Source organism: Blennius ocellaris (genome assembly GCF_963422515.1).
Source record: "Blennius ocellaris genome assembly, chromosome: 8".
Taxonomy (NCBI): domain Eukaryota; kingdom Metazoa; phylum Chordata; class Actinopteri; order Blenniiformes; family Blenniidae; genus Blennius; species Blennius ocellaris.
Window position 1 is genome coordinate 28,711,589 of NC_137657.1, and position 22,110 is coordinate 28,733,698.

General features: G+C 53.7%; 1 protein-coding gene across 1 annotated transcript; it reads left to right on the top strand.

Moving 5' to 3' along the window:
- The first annotated feature begins 1,551 nt into the window (after positions 1 to 1,551).
- On the top strand, positions 1,552 to 21,455 carry smg5 (SMG5 nonsense mediated mRNA decay factor). Its single transcript, XM_080500345.1, is given in 23 exon segments — positions 1,552 to 2,404; positions 2,627 to 2,725; positions 3,025 to 3,148; positions 3,235 to 3,391; positions 5,970 to 6,059; positions 6,456 to 6,545; positions 8,443 to 8,521; positions 8,604 to 8,729; positions 10,409 to 10,477; positions 11,416 to 11,711; positions 12,096 to 12,233; positions 12,339 to 13,280; positions 14,655 to 14,815; positions 14,888 to 14,963; positions 15,818 to 15,968; positions 15,970 to 15,994; positions 16,079 to 16,237; positions 16,329 to 16,388; positions 16,467 to 16,623; positions 18,320 to 18,410; positions 20,039 to 20,113; positions 20,236 to 20,374; positions 20,838 to 21,455. Coding segments are annotated over 23 exon segments (3,456 nt in total). The 5' UTR covers positions 1,552 to 2,336; the 3' UTR covers positions 20,922 to 21,455.
- The last annotated feature ends 655 nt before the right edge of the window (positions 21,456 to 22,110 follow it).

Genomic DNA, 22,110 nt, shown 5'->3' on the forward strand with positions numbered 1-22,110 from the left:
GTGGAGATGCCATTGTTAGTTCTCTTCCTCTTTCTTTTTTCCTTTTCTGTTTGGAATACACCGGAATTTATATTTTTCGGGTGGGTGCATCTGGAGATAGAAATACTTAAATAAATTAATAAATGAACAAATAATTAAATTCTTAACTTGGATTGTGCCGTGTGTTTTTTTTTTGACATTATAAGTTAGGCCTGCTTTGATTGATTGAATATTTGATTCTGAGCAGAAGAACAAGAACACATGATGGACGTTAGAATCGACCAACTCCAACCAATCAGCTCCAACCGATCAACTCCAACCAACCAGCTCCAACCGACCAACTCCAACCGATCAGCTCCAACCAATCAGCTCCAACCGACCAACTCCAACCGATCAGCTCCAACCGATCAACTCCAACCGACCAACTCCAACCGACCAACTCCAACCGATCAGCTCCAACCGATCAACTCCAACCGATCAACTCCAACCGACCAGCTCCAACCGACCAACTCCAACCGACCAACTCCAACCGATCAACTCCAACCGACCAGCTCCAACCGATCAGCTCCAACCGACCAACTCCAACCGACCAGCTCCAACCGATCAACTCCAACCGATCAGCTCCAACCGACCAACTCCAACCGACCAGCTCCAACCGATCAGCTCCAACCGACCAACTCCAACCGATCAGCTCCAACCGACCAACTCCAACCGACCAACTCCAACCGACCAACTCCAACCGATCTGCTCCAACCGACCAACTCCAACCGATCTGCTCCAACCGACCAGCTCCAACCGATCAGCTCCAACCGATCAACTCCAACCGACCAACTCCAACCGACCAACTCCAACCGACCAACTCCAACCGATCAGCTCCAACCGATCAACTCCAACCGATCAACTCCAACCGACCAGCTCCAACCGACCAACTCCAACCGACCAACTCCAACCGATCAACTCCAACCGACCAGCTCCAACCGATCAGCTCCAACCGACCAACTCCAACCGACCAGCTCCAACCGACCAACTCCAACCGACCAACTCCAACCGACCAACTCCAACCGATCAACTCCAACCGACCAACTCCAACCGACCAGCTCCAACCGATCAGCTCCAACCGACCAACTCCAACCGACCAGCTCCAACCGATCAACTCCAACCGATCAGCTCCAACCAATCAACTCCAACCGACCAGCTCCAACCGATCAGCTCCAACCGATCAGCTCCAACCGATCCACTCTGACACTGACAACACAAATTAGATTATTTATATAAATGGTGAATAGATTTCACTGAACACCTCCAGTGGCCCACGAGAAGCCTGCTGGTAGCCCTCCATCATTATCTGAGTGTGTGTGTGTGTGTGTGTGTGTGTGTGTGTGTGTCTGTGTGTGTGTGTGTGTGTGATAATTTAATCTTCAGTCGAAAGACTTTTCTGAAATGAGGGACGACGATACGTCTTTTTCCTTTAATTCGAGGAAAAGCTCGTGGTGCCTCTGGCAACGGTCACGTGATCTCGTCATGCGTCCTCTCGCGATATTTGGGCTCGTTTCCTGTAAAGAGTAATGGCGGCCGTCTTTGCGCTGCTCGGACCGGGAGAGACCTCACCACAATAAACACTGGAACCAGAACCAGAACCCCGACATGAAGGAGCGTCTCAGCTGACCGGGAGGAGGGCGGACCGCTGGGCACCGCCTCCCAGCCCGGCTTCGGTGCCGGTTCTGTAAAGGACCGGAGGGGAAAAAAGAGAAGGAAGTGAGGGGAGCTAACGTTAGCCGCTAGCTGCTACCTGCTACCTGCCTGTCAGCTGCCAGCCGATCGGCACGCTGTGACAACCCCGAAGAACAGCCCGAGGAGCCGGGGGGACACACCGGGGAGCCCGGGGAGTAACACACCGGGGAGCCCGGGGAGTAACACACCGAGGAGCCCGGGGAGAGAGACACCGAGGAGCCGGGGAGAGAGACACCGAGGAGCCGGGGAGAGAGACACCGAGGAGCCGGGGAGAGAGACACCGAGGAGCCGGGGAGAGAGACACCGAGGAGCCGGGGAGAGAGACACCGAGGAGCCCGGGGAGAGAGACACCGAGGAGCCGGGGAGAGACACACCGAGGAGCCGGGGAGAGAGACACCGAGGAGCCGGGGAGAGAGACACCGAGGAGCCGGGGAGAGAGACACCGAGGAGCCGGGGAGTAACACACCGAGGAGCCGGGGAGACACACCGAGGAGCCGGGGAGACACACCGAGGAGCCGGGGAGAGAGACACACCGAGGAGCCGGGGAGACACACCGAGGAGCCGGGGAGAGACACACCGAGGGGCTGAAGGGACTCGCCACAGAACCAGCACCCGGCCCGGTGCTCATGATGAGCGGCCCGGGGCAGGACAGCGAGCCAGAGGCCAAAGTTCTTCTCATCAAGCGGCTCTACAGGTACCTGGACCACCTGCTGGGGGCCTCGTCTGGGCCCCTTAGAGTCTCTGCAACCTGGGGGGGGTGGTGGGACCCCCCCAGGTTCATCTAACACATTGAATTTATCCAGCAGTCTTCTAGAGAATGTTGGATCATCGTGCTCTCTCTTCTCCCCCACCACACACACACACACACACACACACACACACACACACACACACGCACACACACACACACACACAGGGCGGTGGTGGAGTCGGTCCATAAGCTGGATGTGATCATCAGCAGCAAGTCGTCCTACAGAGAAGTCTTCAAGCCGGAGAACATCAGCCTTCGCAACAAGTAGGTCCAGAAGAGTGAGTGTGAGAGGAGCCGGTTCCTCTGGTCCCACCCAAAAAGGTGGGTGGAGGCCGGTGGGTGGAGGTGGTTGGGGTCAGCCAGCCTTTGCGGAGAGCATGTGCAGGCCTCCATGCGGCGGCGTCAGGCTGCAGACTTGACCCCCCCCCCCCGATACGGGGAAAACCTCCGTTCACCGCCGGCCTCCATCCGCCCCCGTGTGTCAGTCAGTCAGTCCGAGCCTCCGTCAGGCCGGGTGGAGGCGTGTCCGCTGCCGTTGACCCCCCCCCCCCATTCTGCCGCAGGCTGCGCGAGCTGTGCGTGAAGCTGATGTTCCTCCACCCCGTCGACTACGGCCGCAAGGCGGAGGAGCTGCTGTGGAGGAAGGTGTACTACGAGGTCATCCAGGTGATCAAGACCAACAAGAAGGTAAGTCGCCTGCAGGTCCAGCCCCCCCCCCCCCCCCGATCCCCCCCCGGGCCCCCCCCGGTCTGACCTCCGCCCTCTGGTCGCAGCACATCCACAGCCGCAGCGCCCTGGAGTGCGCCTACCGGACCCACCTGATCGCCGGCGTGGGGTTCTACCAGCACCTGCTGCTCTACATCCAGTCCCACTACCAGCTGCAGCTGCAGGACTGCATGGACTGGACCCACGTCACAGACCCCCTGATCGGTCAGACCCAGAGCCTCACCCTCCGCCTGACGGGACCGGGCCGGCTAGAGCAGGAGACACAGGGACTCCTGATGTAACAGGACCAGTAGCAGACACAGGAACTCCTGATGTAACAGGACCAGTAGCAGACACAGGGACTCCTGATGTAACAGGACCAGCAGCAGACACAGGGACTCCTGATGTAACAGGACCAGTAGCAGACACAGGGACTCCTGATGTAACAGGACCAGTAGCAGACACAGGGACTCCTGATGTAACAGGACCAGTAGCAGACACAGGGACTCCTGATGTAACAGGACCAGTAGCAGACACAGGGACTCCTGATGTAACAGGACCAGTAGCAGACACAGGGACTCCTGATGTAACAGGACCAGCAGCAGACACAGGGACTCCTGACGTAACAGGACCAGTAGCAGACACAGGGACTCCTGACGTAACAGGACCAGTAGCAGACACAGGGACTCCTGACGTAACAGGACCAGTAGCAGACACAGGGACTCCTGATGTAACAGGACCAGTAGCAGACACAAGGACTCCTGACGTAACAGGACCAGTAGCAGACACAGGGACTCCTGATGTAACAGGACCAGTAGCAGACACAGGGACTCCTGATGTAACAGGACCAGTAGCAGACACAGGGACTCCTGATGTAACAGGACCAGTAGCAGACACAGGGACTCCTGATGTAGCAGGACCAGCAGGAGACACAGGGACTCCTGACGTAACAGGACCAGTAGCAGACACAGGGACTCCTGATGTAACAGGACCAGTAGCAGACACAGGGACTCCTGACGTAACAGGACCAGTAGCAGACACAGGGACTCCTGATGTAACAGGACCAGTAGCAGACACAGGGACTCCTGACGTAACAGGACCAGTAGCAGACACAGGGACTCCTGATGTAACAGGACCAGCAGCAGACACAGGACCTCCTGACGTAACAGGACCAGCAGCAGACACAGGGACTCCTGACGTAACAGGACCAGCAGCAGACACAGGGACTCCTGATGTAACAGGACCAGTAGCAGACACAGAGACTCCTGATGTAACAGGACCAGTAGCAGACACAGGGACTCCTGATGTAGCAGGACCAGCAGGAGACACAGGGACTCCTGACGTAACAGGACCAGTAGCAGACACAGGGACTCCTGATGTAACAGGACCAGTAGCAGACACAGGGACTCCTGACGTAACAGGACCAGCAGCAGACACAGGACCTCCTGATGTAACAGGACCAGTAGCAGACACAGGACCTCCTGATGTAACAGGACCAGCAGCAGACACAGGGACTCCTGATGTAACAGGACCAGCAGCAGACACAGGGACTCCAAATGTAACAGGACCAGTAGCAGACACAGGGACTCCTGATGTAACAGGACCAGTAGCAGACACAGGGACTCCTGATGTAACAGGACCAGTAGCAGACACAGGACCTCCTGATGTAACAGGACCAGTAGCAGACACAGGGACTCCTGATGTAACAGGACCAGTAGCAGACACAGGGACTCCTGATGTAACAGGACCAGTAGCAGAGACAGGGACTCCTGATGTAACAGGACCAGTAGCAGACACAGGGACTCCTGATGTAACAGGACCAGTAGCAGACACAGGGACTCCTGATGTAACAGGACCAGTAGCAGACACAGGGACTCCTGATGTAACAGGACCAGTAGCAGACACAGGGACTCCTGATGTAACAGGACCAGTAGCAGACACAGGGACTCCTGATGTAACAGGACCAGTAGTAGACACAGGGACTCCTGATGTAACAGGACCAGTAGCAGACACAGGGACTCCTGACGTAGCAGGACCAGTAGTAGACACAGGGACTCCTGATGTAACAGGACCAGTAGCAGACACAGGGACTCCTGATGTAACAGGACCAGTAGCAGACACAAGGACTCCTGATGTAACAGGACCAGTAGCAGAGACAGGGACTCCTGATGTAACAGGACCAGTAGCAGACACAGGACCTCCTGATGTAACAGGACCAGTAGCAGACACAGGGACTCCTGACGTAACAGGACCAGTAGCAGACACAGGGACTCCTGACGTAACAGGACCAGTAGCAGACACAGGACCTCCTGATGTAACAGGACCAGCAGGAGACACAGGACCCCCTGATGTAACAGGACCAGTAGCAGACACAGGGACTCCTGATGTAACAGGACCAGTAGCAGACACAGGGACTCCTGATGTAACAGGACCAGTAGCAGACACAGGGACTCCTGACGTAACAGGACCAGTAGCAGACACAGAGACTCCTGATGTAACAGGACCAGTAGCAGACACAGAGACTCCTGATGTAACAGGACCAGTAGCAGAGACAGGGACTCCTGATGTAACAGGACCAGTAGCAGACACAGGGACTCCTGATGTAACAGGACCAGTAGCAGACACAGGGACTCCTGATGTAACAGGACCAGTAGCAGAGACAGGGACTCCTGATGTAACAGGACCAGTAGCAGACACAGGGACTCCTGACGTAACAGGACCAGTAGCAGACACAGGGCCTGACTTAAAGCTGTTTCTGTCGGTGCAGGTGTAATAACTGTGTAATAACTGTCTGTTCCAACAGGCCGGAAGAAGCCTGTGTCGGCGAGCCTGAAGGAGATGGAGTGGGCTCAGCTGGCCTGTCACCGCTGCCTGGTGTACCTGGGGGACCTCGGTGTGTGTGTGTGTGTGTGTGTGTGTGTGTGTGTGTGTGTGTGTGTGTGTGTGTGTGTGTGTGTGTGTGTGTGTGTGTGTGTGTGTGTGTGTGTGTGTGTGTGTGTGTGTGTGTGTGTGTGTGTGTGTGTGTGTGTGTGTGTGTGTGTGTGTGTGTGTGTGTGTGTGTGTGTGTGTGTGTGTGTGTGTGCGCGCGCGCGTGCTTTTGCTTCTTGATTAAAAAAAACTTCATATAATTCTCATAAGATTTTTCTAAATTAAATGAATGTTCAAGTTAAGATTTATTTCTGAAAAATGTTTTTTTGATTGAATTCATAAAAAAAACCCGTTGTTTGATGTTTCCTGGATTCATTCTGCTGGTTGTGAACGAGTCTGGTTCTCTGGTTCCTCTCTGCAGCTCGGTACCAGAACGAGCTGGCCGGCGTGGAGGCGGAGCATCTGGCCGAGAGGTTCTACCACCAGGCGCTGTCCGTCGTGCCTCACGGAGGTCAGCGCCACCCGCAGGCCCACCAAACACCACACGCACCCATCGTGACTCCACCCATCCGGTGTAACGACAGTGTAGAGCGGAGGTGACGGAGGAGGTTCGGAAGGTGTAGCGGCTGAAGTGAACGGCTTCAGAAGCAAATCCTCCGTATTTAGAGTCAGTGGGCAGAGTGACACCACCTGCGGGAAGCCACGCCTCCGTCACGGGTGGAGCGCCATGTGGCGCAAGGCCGGATGGACGTGAAAAGTCATTTTATACTCTAAATATATAAATACTATCAGGAGAACGAGGTCAGGAGGTGTTTTTTTCACGTCACGGTGGAGAAACTTCCTGTTTTCAGCTCCAATCCAGACGAAGTCAGTCTCATCAGATCTTCTCATTTCAAGTCATGTGACCATCAGCGCTAATTTCAAGTCATGTGACCATCAGATCTTCTCATTTCAAGTCATGTGACCATCAGTTCTTCTCATTTCAAGTCATGTGACCATCAGTTCTCATTTCAAGTCATGTGACCATCAGCTCTCATTTCAAGTCATGTGACCATCAGTTCTTTTCATTTCAAGTCATGTGCCCATCAGTTCTCATTTCAAGTCATGTGCCCATCAGTTCTCATTTCAAGTCATGCGACCATCAGTTCTCATTTCAAGTCATGCGACCATCAGTTCTCATTTCAAGTCATGCGACCATCAGTTCTTCTCATTTCAAGTCATGTGACCATCAGTTCTCATTTCAAGTCATGTGACCATCAGATCTCATTTCAAGTCATGTGACCATCAGATCTTCTCATTTCAAGTCATGTGACCGTCAGTTCTTCTCATTTCAAGTCATGTGACCGTCAGTTCTTCTCATTTCAAGTCATGTGACCATCAGATCTTCTCATTTCAAGTCATGTGACCATCAGATCTTCTAATTTCAAGTCATGTGACCATCAGATCTTCTCATTTCAAGTCATGTGACCATCAGATCTTCTCATTTCAAGTCATGTGACCATCAGCTCTTCTCATTTCAAGTCATGTGACCATCAGATCGTCTCATTTCAAGTCATGTGACCATCAGTTCTTCTCATTTCAAGTCATGTGACCATCAGCGCTTTTCATTTCAAGTCATGTGACCATCAGCTCTTCTCATTTCAAGTCATGTGACCATCAGATCTTCTCATTTCAAGTCATGTGACCATCAGCGCTTTTCATTTCAAGTCATGTGACCATCAGATCTTCTCATTTCAAGTCATGTGACCATCAGCGCTTTTCATTTCAAGTCATGTGACCATCAGATCTTCTCATTTCAAGTCATGTGACCATCAGCTCTTCTCATTTCAAGTCATGTGACCATCAGTTCTTCTCATTTCAAGTCATGTGACCATCAGCTCTTCTCATTTCAAGTCATGTGACCATCAGCTCTTCTCATTTCAAGTCATGTGACCATCAGTTCTTCTCATTTCAAGTCATGTGACCATCAGCTCTTCTCATTTCAAGTCATGTGACCATCAGATCTTCTAATTTCAAGTCATGTGACCGTCAGTTCTTCTCATTTCAAGTCATGTGACCGTCAGTTCTTCTCATTTCAAGTCATGTGACCATCAGTTCTTCTAATTTCAAGTCATGTGACCATCAGATCTTCTCATTTCAAGTCATGTGACCTCATCTCAACTAAAAGTACTTTGTATTTTCTTCATTTATTTTCACACAGTTTAGTTGTACTGTTCCTTTAAAGAGGCAATAAAACGTCCAGGGCGTCGTACCGTCAGTAGAACGTCGTTATGGAGGTGAACTGATCAATATCTCCTGGTATTGATCGGAGGCCGTACCGCCCAGCCCTCCTCCCTAATCCGCTCCACCCCTCAGAGGTGGTGTCAGATTAGGGTGGTGGTCCTGACGGGAGGTGGTGTTGCTTGCAGGAATGCCCTTCAACCAGCTGGGGACGCTGGCGGGGAGTAAATTCTACAACGTGGAAGCGACGTACTACTACCTGCGCTGGTGAGACGCTACGCCCGCCGCTACGCTACACCCGCCGCCGCTCCGCCTGTAAGCTAACGGCTAATGCTTACTTCCTGCCCAGCATCCAATCAGACGCTCCGTTCGAAGGCGCCTACGGGAACCTGAAGCGCCTGTTCGACAAGGCGGCCAAGATGTACCAGCAGGTGAAGAAGAAGGAGGTGAAGAAGCTGTCGCCCTCCAGGCAGAGGTCAGCTCCGTCAGCTCCTCCACCTCTCATCACCACTTCCTCTCTTTCATCTAATAATCACTCACTTTTAAATGTAGTTTTAATCCCCTCATTCCTTTAACTTCTGTTTATTATTGAATATTTGACTTTGGTGATTTTCTTTTTTCTTTTTTAAGTTTTTCTTTTATCTTCCTTTTCAGTCGTTTTTCTTCCCTCTTTTTTTCATTTTTCATCACTTTGTCACGTTTTAGTTTTTTGTTTTCATCAGAAATATAATCGATTCAATATTTCCTTTTATCTGGTTTTCAAAACCTCTTTGTTATTTTGAATGTGGTTGAAGAAACTGATGGAGGATGGAGGGTGGTGCAGCCCATTGTGTGTGGGTGGAGGGTGGTGCAGCCCATTGTGTGTGGGTGGAGGGTGGTGCAGCCCATTGTGTCTGGATGGAAGGTGGTGCAGCCCATTGTGTGTGGATGGAGGGTGGTGCAGCCCATTGTGTGTGGGTGGAGGGTGGTGCAGCCCATTGTGTCTGGATGGAAGGTGGTGCAGCCCATTGTGCCTGGATTTGAGGGTGGTGAGGCCCATTGTGTGTGGGTGGAGGGTGGTGCAGTCCATAGTGTCTGGCTGGAGGGTGGTGCAGCTGATTCTTTCTGGATGGAGGGTGGTGCAGCCGATTCTTTCTGGATGGAGGGTGGTGTAGCCCATTGTGTGTGGATGGAGGGTGGTGCAGCCGATTCTTTCTGGATGGAGGGTGGTGTAGCCCATTGCGTGTGGATGGAGGGTGGAGCAGCCCATTGTGTGTGGATGGAGGGTGGAGCAGCCCATTGTGTGTGGGTGGAGGGTGGTGCAGCCCATTGTGTGTGGGTGGAGGGTGGTGCAGCCCATTGTGTGTGAGTGGAGGGTGGAGCAGCCCATTGTGTGTGGATGAAGGGTGGAGCAGCCCATTGTGTGTGGGTGGAGGGTGGTGTAGCCCATTGTGTGTGGATGGAGGGTGGTGTAGCCCATTGTGTGTGGATGGAGGGTGGTGAGGCCCATTGTGTGTGGGTGGAGGGTGGTGTGGCCCATTGTGTGTGGATGGAGGGTGGTGTGGCCCATTGTGTGTGGATGGAGGGTGGTGTGGCCCATTGTGTGTGGATGGAGGGTGGTGAGGCCCATTGTGTGTGGGTGGAGGGTGGTGCAGCCGATTATTTCTGGATGGAAGGTGGTGTAGCCCATTGCATGTGGATGGAGGGTGGTGCAGCCCATTGTGTGTGGGTGGAGGGTGGTGCAGCCCATTGCGTGTGGGTGGAGGGTGGTGCAACTGATTCTGTGGGACCAAACAAACCCAGAGGAGAGAAAAGAAGGGAGATGAAGAGAAAAACCAGAAAATTAAAGAAGAAGAAGAAAAAGAAAAGATGGTGATGAAGCAGGAGGGAACGAATCTGTAAATGAGTAGAAAAGTGGGTGAGATGGAAGAAGGAGGGAAGAAGAAATGAAGGAGTGAGAAGAAAAAGGTGTGATGAAATAATGACGCATTAAAAGCTGCTGCTGTTTCTCTTCAGCATTCCTTCGTTCACTCACTCCTTTTTTCTTCTCAAGGAATCTTTGTTTTTTCTCAGCCTCTCGTCCTTCATCTTGATTTATAAAATCCTCCTCCTCTTCCTCTTCCTCCTCCTCCTCTTTCTTCCTCCTCCTCCTCCTCTTCCTCCTCCTTTCTGCAGGTCCAAAGACATAAAGCGCCTCCTGGTGAGCTTCATGTACCTGCAGAGTCTCCTGCAGCCCAAGAACAGGTCGGTCACATCAGCATTCACAGGAAACTACCTGCTCACATCAGCATTCACACAGGAAACTACCGGCTCACACAGGAAACTACCGGCTCACATCAGCATTCACACAGGAAACTACCTGCTCACACAGGAAACTACCTGCTAACATCAGCATTCACACAGGAAACTACCTGCTCACACAGGAAACTACCTGCTAACATCAGCATTCACACAGGAAACTACCTGCTCACACAGGAAACTACCGGCTCACATCAGCATTCACACAGGAAACTACCTGCTCACACAGGAAACTACCTGCTAACATCAGCATTCACACAGGAAACTACCTGCTCACACAGGAAACTACCTGCCAACATCAGCATTCACACAGGAAACTACCTGCTCACACAGGAAACTACCTGCCAACATCAGCATTCGCACAGGAAACTACCTGCTCACACAGGAAACTACCTGCTAACATCAGCATTCACACAGGAAACTACCTGCTCACACAGGAAACTACTGGCTCACATCAGCATTCACACAGGAAACTACCGGCTCACATCAGCATTCACACAGGAAACTACCTGCTAACATCAGCATTCACACAGGAAACTACCTGCTCACACAGGAAACTACCTGCCAACATCAGCATTCACACAGGAAACTACCTGCTGACATCAGCATTCACAAGAAACTACCTGCTCACACCAGCATTCACACAGGAAACTACCTGCTGACATCAGCATTCACAGGAAACTACCTACTAACATACTAGCATTTATTGTAATTTAGGTTTTTCTGCAGTTCGTCGTTCAGTTTGTTTTCACAAACCAAAGTAAAAACTAAAAGTAGGAAACATTGTGGGATGAACAGTGGAGCTCAACCTGTTTCTGCTTCCCTGGTCCTGGTCCTGATCCTGGTCCTGGCCCTGGTCTTGGTCTTGCCTCTGCTGAGAGCAGCCTGATGGAGACGGAGCTGACGGCGCTGTGCCAGTCGGTGCTGGAGGACTTAAACCTGGTGCTCTTCTACCGGCCCCTGGCCCAGGGGGGCGTGGCTCCGCCAGTAGGCGTGGCTCCGCCTGGGGGCGTGGCTCCACTGGGGGGCGTGGCTCCGGGGGGAGGCGTGGCGCCCAGCGAGGAGGAGGAGGAGCAGCAGCTGCAGCACGCCGACGCCTCCTGCAGCGTGCTGCCAGACACGCTGGTGTTCAAGATGGTGGTGACGTGTCTGATGGTGGTGCACAGCCTGAAGAGGGGAGGTAACCTGGTCAATCACTAACCAGTACAAACGGCTGGTCACTAACCAGTAAAACAGCTGGTCACTAACCAGTACAAACAGCTGGACACTAACCAGTAAAACAGCTGGTCAATGGCAGGTCCCTTTTGTTATTCGTACGCCGCCGACAGTTGGTTAGGGTTAGGGTAGGCTCGGATAGCTCGCGGCCTAGCATGCCCGTTAGCATGCTAACAAACATTGTCCGATTGAGCTGAAATTTGGTAGGTGGCCTAATGGGGGCGCTGCGGTGAAGAATCACTAGCTAATTAGCTGGTTCTGACGCCGTTTTTTCAAAATAAGTCATTAAAAAAAAATTCCTGGTGTGAAGCTGGTCTGTAGTGTTTACATCTAGACGGTGTGTTTCCAGGCTCGCAGCAGTACGGCGCCTCCATGGCCTTCACCCTGGCGCTGTTCTCCCACCTGGTCAACCACGTCAACATCCGCCTGCAGGCTGAGTTGGAGGAGGCGGAGAGCCCGGTGCCGCCCCTCCCCCCCGACGCCGCAGGTGAGGCGGGGGAGCAGTTGGGGTGGGGGTCGGTGGGACGGGGGGGGACTCGTCCCGCTCCTTCCCCGGTGCGACGCGCCACGTCTTAACACTGTTGTCCTCCAGACGAGCCGGAGGCGAGGGGCGTGTCCACGGCGGAGGCCCCGCCCCTGCAGAACGGCGCCCTGGAGCAGCGGGTGGAGGAGGAGGACGGGGGCGGTCGCGCGGCGGCGGGCAACGAGCGGCCGGCCAGCAGCGCCGAGGAGACGGCGAAACTGGAGGAGGAGAAGCAGAAGCAGAAGAAGAAGTACACCCGCCTCTCGCGGCTCCGCCGGCGCCGCTGCGCCCGCAAGGACGCCCGGGGCGACGACGAGAGCGACCTGAGCGAAGGCTTCGAGAGCGAAGAGGAGGAGGAGGAGGAGGAGGAGGAAGAGGAGGAGGAGGAGGAGGAGGAAGAAGAGGGGGGTAGGGGCCGCGCCGACTCCATGGACGCTTCCCCGACGACGGCGGCGGCTCAGCTCAGCCCCGCCGCCGTCAGGGAGGAGCCGAAGAGGGAGGCGCCGGGGGAGGGGGGGAGCTGGGGGAGCGGCTCGGAGGAGGAGGAGGAGGAGGAGGAGGAGGAAGGGGGCACGGCCTTCGACGTGGAGACGGACTCGGACATGAACAGCCAGGAGTCTCGCTCCGACCTGGAGGACATGGAGGACGGGGACAACCTGGAGGGCCCGGCCCGGGAGGAGCAGGAGGAGGAGGGGGAGGAGGAGGAGGAGGAGCAGGCGAAGGAGGAGGGAGGTGGAGGTGGAGACGGCGAGGGCGACGCCCCCCCCGCCGCCAACGGCCCCCTGCTGCCCGCCGACGCCAGCATCAGCAGCAACCTGCAGGCCATGTCCTCGCAGCTCTTCCAGGCCAAGCGCTGCTTCCGCCTGGCGCCCACCTTCAGCAACATGCTGCTCCGCCCGCCGGCCTCCTCCTCCGCCTCGGAGAGCCCCGCCCCCCCCTCACAGGAAACACCCCCGCCCGCCGGGGACCCCGCCGCCGACCTCGGCACGGCCAACGGCACCGCGCTCAACGGTAAGCCGCCGAAATGCATTAGAAGTAGAGCGGAGAGGGTTTTTGGTTTTTTTTCTCCATCGAATCAAAGATCAAAGAGTCATGTTTTCTCTCCATCGGATCAAAGATCAAAGAGTCGTGACACCGGCAGGGTTCTTAACCCTCCTGGGCGCCTTTTGTGCCGTTTTTCACGACAATTGATTTTTCCTTTATATCAATTGTTATATCTCAGATATTAAATTTTGTTCAGGATGTCATAAATGCAGCTCTGAAGTATTACTTTCAGTTTGGCGTACTTTATTACCACAGTGGATCTAGAAACACCATAAAACTACAAATCCGGTTGGGAAAAACACATTTATTGATGATGAAATTCCTAGACGTGCTCAATGAATCATTTAGTTTACTTGTGAAGTAAATCTAAACTATAATGATCTAAAATGTATCAAAATAGGACTATAAAAGTTATATACAGATGTTTACAGTACGTTCATAAAGCGCCTCATTGTTTTGATAGAAGAAGAAAAAAGTTCACTCAACACTAAAAAACACTCTAATCTCACTAACTACCCACTAACTACACTCTCCCTACACGCTCACTACACGCACACTACATGCTAACCACACGCTAACCACATGCTCACTACATGCTACACGCACACTACACACTACACGCTCACTACATGCTAACCACACGCTCACTACACACTCACTACACGCTCACTACACAATCACTACACACACTACACGCTCACCACACGCTCACCACACGCTCACCACACGCTCACTACACAATCACTACACACACTACACAATCACTACATGCTCACCACACGCTCACTACACGCTCACTACACACTACACGCTCACTACACACCACACGCTCACTACATGCTAACCACACGCTCACTACACGCTCACTACATGCTAACCACACGCTCACTACACACTCACTACACGCTCACTACACAATCACTACACACACTACACAATCACTACACGCTCACCACACGCTCACCACACGCTCACTACACGCTCACTACACGCTCACTACACCCTCACTACACCCTCACTACACGCTCACTACACGCTCACTACACGCTCACTACACACACTACACAATGACTACACGCTCACCACACGCTCACCACACGCTCACTACACGCTCACTACACGCTCACTACACACTACACGCTCACTACATGCTCACTACATGCTAACCACACGCTCACTACATGCTAACCACACGCTAACCACATGCTCACTACATGCTAACCACACGCTCACTACACACTACATGCTAACCACACGCTCACTACATGCTACCCACACGCTCACTACACGCTCGCTACACGCTCACCACACTGCCCTCACCCTCTCCTCTCTCGCCCTCAGACTCGGACTCGGACTCGGACCACAGCTCCCAGTCGGTCCACAGTGAAAAGTCTCTCCTGGAGAAGCTGGAGATCCTGACCAACCAGGGCCTGATCCAGGTGGTCAAGGTCTTCGTGGACTGGCTGCGGACCAACACCGACATCATCCTCACGTGCGCTCAGGTGAGGACGGGTGGTGCTGCCGGCGCCGCTGGCGTCGGGCGGAGCTTCTCACCAAACCTTCTCCTGCTGCAGAGTTCTCAGAGTCTGTGGAACCGACTGTCGGTGCTGCTCAACCTGCTGCCGGACGGCGGCGCCATGCTGGAGGCCGGTGAGTGGCGCCCCCTGCTGGGCACTGCACACACCTGACCACACTGCTGCGCCTCACACAGGCCGGACGGCCTGCAGCTGCAGGGCCGAGGTGGAGGAGGAGGTGGAGGGGGTGGAGGAGGTGGAACAGGTGAAGGTGGAAAAGGTGGAGAACGTAGAGAAGGTGGAGAACGTGGAAAAGGTGGAGAACGTGGAAAAGGTGGAGAACGTGGAAAAGGTGAACGTAGAGAAGGTGGAGAAGGTGGAAAAGGTGAAGGTGGAGAACGTAGAGAAGGTGAACGTAGAGAAGGTGGAAAAGGTGGAGAACGTAGAGGAGGAGAAGGTGGAGAATGTGGAGAACATAGAGAAGGTGTAGAAGGTAGAGAAGGTGTAGGAGGTGGAGAAGGTGAACGTAGAGGAGGAGAAGGTGGAGAAGGTGGAGAAGATAGAGAATGTGGAGAACGTAGAGAAGGTGGAGAAGATAGAGAAGGTGGAGAACGTAGAGAAGGTGTAGAAGGTGGAGGAGGTGTAGAAGGTGGAGAAGGTGGAGAACATAGAGAAGGTGTAGATGACAGAAGGTAGAGAAGGTGGAGAAGATAGAGAAGGTGGAGAACGTGGAGGAGGTGGAGAACATAGAGAAGGTGTAGAAGACAGAGAAGGTGGAGAACATAGAGAAGGTGTAGAAGACAGAGAAGGTGGAGAACATAGAGAAGGTGTAGAAGGTGTAGAAGGTGGAGCCTCAGTAATGAAACCAGAACCAGGATCTTCCTCTGAGCTTCAACTCTCTTCAGTCGTCGTTTACATCTCTAGTGGAGCTGTGTGTCCACCCTGTGTGTGTGTGTGTGTGTGTTGCCCCCCCCCCCCCCCCCCCCACAGACCTGGGCCTGCAGCCGGAGGTCGCCGCCCTGCTGGCGGAGTGTGAGCAGCCCGGTCTGGTCCAGACTCTGCTGCTCCCGGAGGATTTGGCTCTCAGACACCTTCCTGCTCTGAGCGTCGCTCACCGCCGGCTGGACTTCACCCCCCGGCCCCCCCCCCCTCAGCCCGCTGCAGGAGGTACACACACACGCACACACACACACGACTCTCATGAAGACCACTGGACTGTGACTCCCCCCCTCCCCCCTCCGCCCCCCCCAGGTGGTGGTCCGGGTGTGTTGTATCCGGAGCTTCGGTCACTTCCTGTCCAGCCTCCAGAGCAACGTGCTGCACTTCAACCCGGAGGCGGGAATCTTCACCAGCATCGGCCAATCAGAGCAGGACGACCTGCTGCAGCAGGCCAAGGCCCAGTTCAGGATGGTGAGACCCCCCCCCCCCTCCGGTCCCACAGGGTCCCCGAGGACCCCCCCACCCCCCCCCCACCCCCGTTGACTCCTGGTTCTGTGTGCAGGCGGAGGAGGAGGCCCGGCGGAACCGCCTGATGAGGGACATGGCTCAGCTCCGCCTGCAGGTTGGTCCGGACCTCGGAGGTGATCGGTGGGTGGTGTTCAGTGGGTGGTGTTGTCAGCTGCTCTGGTCCCCGTTGCAGCTGGAGGTGTCCCAGCTGGAGGGCAGCCTGCAGCCCAAGGCCCAGTCCTCCATGTCGCCCTACCTGGTGCCCGACAGCTCCGCCCTCTGCCAACACCTGAGTGTCATCAGACACCTGGCGGCCAGCGGCTGCTTCATCGTCATCATCCCCCGGACAGGTCAGAGCCTCCTGCTCCTCCTCCTCCTGCTGCTCCTCCTGCTGCTGCTCCTGCTGCTGCTCCTGCTCCTCCTCCTCCTGCTGCTCCTCCTCCTCTTCCTCCTCCTGCTCCTCCTCCTGCTGCTGCTCCTGCTGCTCCTCCTCCTCCTGCTCCTCCTCCTGCTGCTGCTCCTGCTGCTCCTCCTCCTCTTCCTCCTCCTGCTCCTCCTCCTGCTGCTCCTCCTCTTCTTCCTTCTCTTCCTCCTCCTGCTGCTCCTCTTCCTCCTGCTCCTCCTGCTCCTCCTCCTCCTCTTCCTCTTCCTCCTGCTCCTGCTCCTCCTCTTCCTCCTCCTCCTCCTGCTGCTGCTCCTGCTCCTCCTCCTCCTGCTGCTCCTCCTCCTCTTCCTCCTCCTGCTCCTCCTCCTGCTGCTGCTCCTGCTGCTCCTCCTCCTCCTGCTCCTCCTCCTGCTGCTGCTCCTGCTGCTCCTCCTCCTCTTCCTCCTCCTGCTCCTCCTCCTGCTGCTCCTCCTCTTCTTCCTTCTCTTCCTCCTCCTGCTGCTCCTCTTCCTCCTGCTCCTCCTGCTCCTCTTCCTCTTCCTCTTCCTCCTGCTCCTGCTCCTCCTCTTCCTCCTCCTCCTCCTGCTGCTGCTCCTCTTCTTCCTCCTGCTCTTCCTCTCATTAGTGATTTAGAGTTAGTTAGTTATGGTTAGCTGGAGTTGGGGTTAGAGTTAGGGTGAGGTAGTACTGTAGGGTGAGGTAGTACTGTAGGGTGAGGTAGTACTGTAGGGTGAGGTAGTACTGTAGAGTTAGTTAGTACTGTAGGGTGAGTTAGTACTGTAGGGTGAGGTAGTACTGTAGGGTGAGGTAGTACTGTAGGGTGAGGTAGTACTGTAGGGTTAGGGTGAGGTAGTACTGTAGGGTGAGGTAGTACTGTAGGGTGGGGTAGTACTGTAGGGTGAGGTAGTACTGTAGGGTTAGGGTGAGGTAGTACTGTAGGGTGAGGTAGTACTGTAGGGTGGGGTAGTACTGTAGGGTGAGGTAGTACTGTAGGGTGAGGTAGTACTGTAGAGTTAGTTAGTACTGTAGGGTGAGGTAGTACTGTAGGGTGAGGTAGTACTGTAGAGTTAGTTAGTACTGTAGGGTGAGGTAGTACTGTAGGGTGAGGTAGTACTGTAGGGTGGGGTAGTACTGTAGGGTGAGTTTGTACTGTAGGGTGAGGTAGTACTGTAGGGTGAGGTAGTACTGTAGGGTGGGGTAGTACTGTAGGGTGAGTTTGTACTGTAGGGTGAGGTAGTACTGTAGGGTGAGGTAGTACTGTAGGGTGAGGTAGTACTGTAGGGTGAGGTAGTACTGTAGAGTTAGTTAGTACTGTAGGGTGAGGTAGTACTGTAGGGTGAGGTAGTACTGTAGAGTTAGTACTGTAGGGTGAGGTAGTACTGTAGGGTGAGGTAGTACTGTAGGGTGAGGTAGTACTGTAGGGTGAGGTAGTACTGTAGAGTTAGTTAGTACTGTAGGGTGAGGTAGTACTGTAGGGTGAGGTAGTACTGTAGAGTTAGTACTGTAGGGTGAGGTAGTACTGTAGGGTGAGGTAGTACTGTAGGGTGAGGTAGTACTGTAGAGTTAGTACTGTAGGGTGAGGTAGTACTGTAGGGTGAGGTAGTACTGTAGGGTCGGGGTTCAGGTGGTTCTTCCTCCAGACGTGATGTTTTGTGGTTCAGTGATCGACGGTCTGGATCGTCTGAAGAAGGAGAACCCTGGAGCCAGAGACGGGATCCGCTTCCTGGAGGCGGAGTTCCGGAAAGGCAACAGGTCAGTGGAGCTCCTCCTCTTTACTCCTCTTTACTCCTCTTTACTCCTCTTTACTCCTCTTTACTCCTCTTTACTCCTCTTTACTCCACTTTACTCCACTTTACTCCACTTTACTCCACTTTACTCCACTTTACTCCACTTTCACTCCACTTTACTCCACTTTACTCCACTTTACTCCACTTTACTCCTCTTTACTCCTCTTTACTCCACTTTACTCCTCTTTACTCCACTTTACTCCACTTTACTCCACTTTACTCCACTTTCACTCCACTTTACTCCACTTTACTCCACTTTACTCCTCTTTACTCCACTTTACTCCACTTTACTCCACTTTACTCCACTTTACTCCTCTTTCACTCCAGATTCACTCCTATTTACTCCTCTTTACTCCAGATTCACTCCACTTTCACTCCTGATTCACTCCAGATTCACTCCACTTTCACTCCAGATTCACTCCACTTTCACTCCAGATTCACTCCTCTTTCACTCCAGATTCACTCCTCTTTCACTCCTGATTCACTCCAGATTCACTCCACTTTCACTCCAGATTCACTCCACTTTCACTCCAGATTCACTCCACTTTCACTCCACTTTCACTCCAGATTCACTCCACTTTCACTCCAGATTCACTCCACTTTCACTCCAGATTCACTCCACTTTCACTCCACTTTCACTCCAGATTCACTCCACTTTCACTCCAGATTCACTCCACTTTCACTCCAGATTCACTCCTCTTTCACTCCAGATTCACTCCTCTTTCACTCCAGATTCACTCCTCTTTCACTCCTCTTTCACTCCACTTTCACTCCAGATTCACTCCTCTTTCACTCCAGATTCACTCCTCTTTCACTCCAGATTCACTCCTATTTACTCCTCTTTACTCCTCTTTACTCCAGATTCACTCCACTTTCACTCCAGATTCACTTCTTTCACTCCAGATTCACTCCACTTTCACTCCAGATTCACTCCACTTTCACTCCAGATTCACTCCACTTTCATTCCAGATTTACTCCTCTTTACTCCAGATTCACTCCACTTTCACTCCAGATTCACTCCACTTTCACTCCACTTTCACTCCTCTTTCACTCCACTTTCACTCCAGATTCACTCCTCTTTCACTCCAGATTCACTCCACTTTCACTCCAGATTCACTCCACTTTCACTCCTCTTTCACTCCTCTTTCACTCCAGATTCACTCCTCTTTCACTCCAGATTCACTCCTCTTTCACTCCAGATTCACTCCACTTTCACTCCAGATTCACTCCACTTTCACTCCAGATTCACTCCTCTTTCACTCCTCTTTCACTCCACTTTCACTCCAGATTCACTCCTCTTTCACTCCAGATTCACTCCTATTTACTCCTATTCACTCCTATTCACTCCAGATTCACTCCTCTTTCACTCCAGATTCACTCCTCTTTCACTCCAGATTCACTCCACTTTCACTCCTCTTTCACTCCACTTTCACTCCAGATTCACTCCTCTTTCACTCCAGATTCACTCCACTTTCACTCCTCTTTCACTCCAGATTCACTCCAGATTCACTCCTCTTTCACTCCAGATTCACTCCACTTTCACTCCAGATGAGTGTGTTCACACAGCGTGACCTTTCACCTCTGGTTCTTCAGGTACATCCGCTGTCAGAAGGAGTCGGGTCGAAGTTTTGAACGAGACAAACTGAAGCGTCAGGACATAGAAGCCTGGTACGTTTGACCTCTGACCTCTGACCTCTGACCTCCGACCCCCAGTGGGAGATGAGTTTGCACGTGGTTTCCTCTCCGGAGGTCGTTGGCGTGACGAGGCCGTCCTGGTTTCTGGTTTTCAGGCACCTGCACAAGATGGTGGACAGCTGCCGCCAGCTGACCGTCTCCCAGAGCGGCGGAGACGAGGACACGGTCGGCATGGTAACCATCCTGACCGGACACCCGCTGGAGGAACTGTGCTCTCGCTCGGCCGCCATGAAGGTTAGTCTGACTGGACCGGACCGACCGGACTGGACTGGACTGGACCGGACCGGACTGGACCGGACCGGACTGGACTGGACTGGACCGGACTGGACTGGATTGGGCTAGACCTGACCTGGCTGGACCGGACTGGACTGGACCGGACCGGATTGGACTGGACCTGGCTGGACCTGACCTGGCTGGACCGGACCGGATTGGACCGGACCGGACTTGACTGGACCTGACCTGGCTGGACCGGACTGGACTGGACCGGACCGGACTGGAGCGGACCGGACTGGAGCAGACTGGACTGGACTGGAGCGGACTGGACTGGACTGGACTGGACTGGACTGGACCGGATTGGATTGGATTGGATTGGATTGGATTGGATTGGATTGGACTGGACTGGACCGGACCATGTTGAACTCTGACTCCCCCCCCCCCCCCCCCCCTCCCCCCCCCCCCCCCCCCCCCCCCCCCCCAGGTGGCGTTGGCAGCTGCCGGCTCTGCAGGCATGGAGCTGAAGAACGTAGTGGACTTCTACCGCCAGTGGAAGGAGATGGGCTGAAGTGGGGGGGGGAGGGGCAGCAGAGGACGCTGCCACACAGCTGATCGATCATACCACCCCCCCCCCCCCTCCTCCCCCTCCCCCCTTTGCTCCGTGTATCTGCGTCTCCGAAGGCAACAAACCAAGCCAGACGGCGGAGGGGGCGGAGCTCGGAGAGCCGCCGGACGCAATAGTGACCACGGGAGAAACGCGGGTGGAGAATGAGCTGCTGGTGGCAGAGCGCCCCCTGGTGGGGGGGGCCATGGTGGGGGGGGAGGGGGGAGCACTCCATCATTATGGGCCCCTGGTTACCTCCCAACCAGGATTACACTGTATATGTTAGACACACACTCACACGGGCATACGAACACACACACACACACACACACACACACACACACACACACACACAGCGTGGTAGCTGGAGGAGGAAGGGTTTTCTTTGTTTGCGGTGTGTTTTTGTGACCAGTGACTTGTGTGTTGTGCGACCTCTGACCTCTGTACGAGAAAAAAAGGAAAGCAAAATAAAAGCGAGCTTTGACTTGTTTAAAAGTTTTAATTTGGATTTTATTTTTGTGCGCAAATGACACTTATTTAGCATTCTTTTCTGTGAGCGGGAGGGATCGTGTCGGGGGAGGGGGGGGGGGGGGGGGTGGCGGGGGTCATCATCTTGGGTATGGGGCCGATCCGGTCCAGTATTGTGAGGATCGGAGATTCCCGATCCTCGAAACCTCTTCTGCTTTACTGCAGCTGCTCTGCTCTGCTGGTTGCAAACTGTGGACTGGATCTCCTGAAGGGAGGCGGGTCTCAGTGAGCTGTGGGGGAATGAGTCAGGAAATCCATTCCACAGTTTGCAGCCAGCCGGCAGGCTAACGTCCTGCTGTTCATGACGTGTCTTTATGCTCAAAACAACGCAAACCAACAGCAACGTGCAATGTTTGCAAAGCAATGCAGCAATGTAGCAATGTGGATAAAGCAATACAGCAACAAGCAATGTAGCAATGCAGCAATGTGGATAAAGCAATGCAGCAACAAGCAATGTAGCAATGTGGATAAAGCAATACAGCAACAAGCAATTTAGCAATGTGGATAAAGCAATGTAGCAATGGGGATAATGCAATGCAGCAACAAGCAATGGAGCAATGTGGATAAAGCAATGTAGCAACAAGCAATGTGGATAAAGCAATTCAGCAATGTGGATCAAGCAATG